The 3769-nt window shown below is 38.9% G+C and overlaps 1 protein-coding gene across 1 annotated transcript; it reads right to left on the bottom strand.

The window, feature by feature from the left end:
- Nucleotides 1-512: 512 nt before the first annotated feature.
- Nucleotides 513-3215, bottom strand: LOC108827282 (proline dehydrogenase 1, mitochondrial). Its single transcript, XM_018600660.2, has 4 exons — nt 2498-3215; nt 1299-1950; nt 878-1118; nt 513-801 (listed from the first exon to the last, which is right to left on the bottom strand). The coding sequence occupies exons 1-4, from the start codon at nt 3059-3061 to the stop codon at nt 762-764; spliced, it is 1497 nt and encodes a 498-aa protein (XP_018456162.1). The 5' UTR covers nt 3062-3215; the 3' UTR covers nt 513-761.
- Between the last annotated feature and the right edge of the window lie 554 nt (nt 3216-3769).

Here is a 3769-nt window from a genome sequence, read left to right as displayed (position 1 = left end):
GGATGGACGGACATAACCGAACCGTACCGGACAGTACCGGGCGGACGTACCGGACAGACAATACCGAACCGGACCAGACGCATGAGGAAGAAAGGAAGACTTAGACTTTACCATATTTATGTATTAGCATATTTGTATTAAGATATTACTATTTCCATGTATTTCCTATTTCCTATTGGAAATATGATCTTTCCATTTATCTCTTCCTTGTAACATGTATATATATAGATGCCTATTGGCACATCAATAATAAGAAGAAATACAAGTTTTACAACGGTTAGCAATTTTGTAGAAAAGTAGAAAAAAAGATCAATGGCAATCAAATCTTACATGTATTTAATACACAACATAATTTTCTATTTAAGCCTAGATTAAGCCCAACTTTTGTTCTTTTGACATCGATTGAGCCCAACTTGTAACTTACAAGTGTCCTAAATTTTTATGATCACATTGTATGAGCTAAAACATCTTATATTTCATAGCAAAAGAAATGACCAAATCAAGAGAGTAAATTCAAAAAGGTAATTCCATTATTATTGACAAGGAAGTGTGAACTGAATATACATTGGTGAATAACATATTGATAAATTTAATATAACCGTTACGACAAAGCCACATGAAATGTTCTTACCTATTTTTTTTTTTTTTTGGCATCGAAAGGCTAATGTTCTTACCTATTTATATGATAATTTTCTCTTATAATCTAAATTTCCCAATTCCATCTAGTGGCTCCATACATAACGACAATTGAAATCCTCACTTCACGCAATTACGGCCATTAGTCTTCTCTTAAGTTCCATCCTGCAATAACCAATATCAACATTGTTCAACTAGACCAAAGTCGATGTTAACCGGACTATATGATAAAATATTTTACCTCAAGAGTTGACGGTCAAGGGCTCCACTGGCCATCATTCCCCGGTTCTCATAAGCACGTCTGACAAGATACGGTATAGCGGTTTCTACCGGTCCAAAAGGCATGTACTTGCTGACATTGAACCCGGCTCTCTTTAAACCGAAGGACAATGCATCCGACATACCGTATAGTTGCGCAAACTCTATCGTCCCGTTCTTTTTATTGATATTGAGCTCACTCGCCTTCCTTGATGCAAGTCTCCCTAAAATTCAGAATTCTCCAATAAACAATCAATTTCACTAAAAAGAATTTAAATAGTTATTATAAATAAGTCGCATGGTCCGCAAATTATCAAAACATTTTCACTAAAATAAACATAGGAATGTTAATTATGATCCCCCAAAATTAGATACTAGGTTTAAATTGTAATCCAGTGGCTTACCCGAATCAGCGTTATGTGTTGCAAGAACGACACCGAAACCCGATCCGTTCGACGCCTTCTCCATTAGGAAGGTCATGCAGTCATTGTAGCAAGCATGCGTGTCCAGAAGTGTGTCGTGAACTGGTGACTTGTGTCCCAAGGAATCTGCCAATTTACCTTCGCTACACATGTAAGCGCCTCTCACCAACTTAAACCCCATAGGAACACTTTCTTTCTCGGCTTCTTGTACAACCAAATGCAACCTCTCGCCTGCGTCTCTCAAGTACGCCTGAATCGTGTTGTAAACGATCGGTCTGTCCTTGTCCCCGTTGAACATGATAGCAGATGAGTAAGCCATGTAGTCGATCGCCGGTTGGAGGATTGTGTCTTCCGCATCAATCAGCAAAGGTACATTGGACTCTTGGCATTTCCGACAGATGTCTTGGATCCTTAGGTGAGCTGCTTCGAGCTCACGTTCTTCTTCGGCGGTTAACGGTTCCGGTTCTGAGTTTGTGTGGTAGAGAGGACTTGAATCCGAGAATACCGTAAACGATTTGAGCTTCCATGAGAGTTTGAAGTTCTTATTCTTGTGTTCCCACCGAAGCAAATCACTCACACGTTTTAGAAGACTAATGGGGCAAATCGCAGTTATTTTCACGACCACTGAGCTAAACTGTTAGGTCAAAGAGAAAAATAACGTGTCACTCTATAACCAAAGATAATAGATAAACCGGAACAAACCGAATCTTGATCACAAAAAAATAAACCGGAGAATATTCCTAAAGTGTGTTTTACTAGTTTACTTCCGAAAGTTCTAGTCCACCAACAAGGTCAGATTTTCAAGCTCCAACGAGGACCTCGTGCATATAAATCTAGTCCGATAATGACGTATGCTTTGAATTTTTTACCGTTAGAAAGTAAATAAATTAGAAGCAAAGTCATTTTCATAAGTGAAAAGGCAAAGTTGGCTATGTACTTGCTAATTATCAAAGGTTATGGATCTATGCAAGTGCACTTTGTCAGCGTACGGAGATTTGGCTGTCGAAATAAGTTGTCCACATTTGAGAATTACATAAAATATAAAGAAAATAGTTATGAAATCAATAAATTCAATTTAGCAAAAAAAAAAGATTCAAAATATCAGTGATTGTCCGTTCTGATATGATTTTAAAAATGTTTATTCCGGAATATAAAATAACTTGGAGTTTAGATTTGCTTACGTGGGATGTTGGTAAGGACTTGGCAGCTTCAATAGTTCGAAGGAAATGTTGCATGTTATCATCACAAGAGGCAGCGTCATCGGCGTGTTCAACGCCGTACACAAGCATACCTTTAAGACCCGTTGCCTCGTAAACGCTCCTCACACGTTCCGCGGCGGCGCCGGCGTCTTCACCGGCGCAGAAATGGTCATAAAACGTACCTCTCACAAGGCCAAGGACCATGCCACGTGTCAAAGCGTTGTCCATGAGCTTAGAGCTCATGACCCACGCTCCCACATCCACCATTGGACCTATCGACGCCGCATGGAGCACGGCGGTGGAACGGAGGAGATCAGGGGTGGGGACAGAGGCGAAGAGACGGGCTTGGTCGGAGAGATCGATGTCATGGTGGGTTTGGTTAGGTTTGGGGTGGTGGAGAGGTGGCTCTGGTGCTTGTTGTCCGAAGGAGAGAATCTCCGGGACAGCGGCTGTTGAAGCCGTCACGGTGGGAGGACCCACCGGTCGTAAAGAGGAGAAACAGTGAGGTCGCCGGATAAAGTTTGTTCGGAGGAGACGGGTTGCCATAAAATTCAAAGATTTTCTTTTTTTGAAACTAAAAAAAAATGAATTTGTGTTCCTCTCTTTTGATGTTTCTTCGGCTTTATCGCTGTTTTTTTCTCTCCTCTTCTTATTTCTCTCAACGCTTTGTTGTGTGATATATTTCTCCACCGTTGTTACTGCCTCGTGTATTTATATAAGAACATAAGACCATACACGTACGTTTTACGTGTATGGTGTATATAGATGCCAATGTGTACGATTCTTAATCGGATAGAGATAAAATTAATCATCGGCAATCACGATGGGATCGTTATATAAAGTCAAAGTCTTCAATTTTTCTTGACTAGTAGTCTAGTATGAAGATATACTTCCAACTTTACTCAAAAATATATGTTATTATACATTCCGAGGAAACTTATTGGGGGTAAAAGTATCATGTCAAGTGAAATCTTTCAGATTAATATGATTTTGTACTTGTGCTTACAAGAATTAAGTATTATTACAATTAATACAATTTTGTTTTAAGAGATTCATCTGTATAACTATCAATGCAAAAACTCTAACAATATATTAGAAAGAATCTTAAAATATCATAACCTCGGAATACCACCACATCTATGTGATATGGTTATTTCTGTAAACCTTTATGGAATTGGTATCATATGTCATGTGGGTCAACGTGAGAAAATAATTGGAATTTAATGTTTTCTCAATGCGATTCTGAAGATATCT

The sequence above is a fragment of the Raphanus sativus genome, chromosome 9 (genome assembly GCF_000801105.2).
Source record: "Raphanus sativus cultivar WK10039 chromosome 9, ASM80110v3, whole genome shotgun sequence".
NCBI lineage: Eukaryota > Viridiplantae > Streptophyta > Magnoliopsida > Brassicales > Brassicaceae > Raphanus > Raphanus sativus.
This window is presented reverse-complemented; position numbering and strand designations above follow the sequence as displayed.

Bases quoted from the DNA above. Each gene is read 5' to 3' on its own strand.
- LOC108827282 (XM_018600660.2), bottom strand. From the start codon at position 3,061: ATGGCAACCCGTCTCCTCCGAACAAACTTTATCCGGCGACCTCACTGT. The intron at 1,951-2,497 runs GTAAGCAAATCT...TTGACCTAACAG, and splicing joins AGTCCTTACCAACATCCCAC to TTTAGCTCAGTGGTCGTGAA. The intron at 802-877 runs GTAAAATATTTT...TGGTTATTGCAG, and splicing joins CTTGACCGTCAACTCTTGAG to GATGGAACTTAAGAGAAGAC.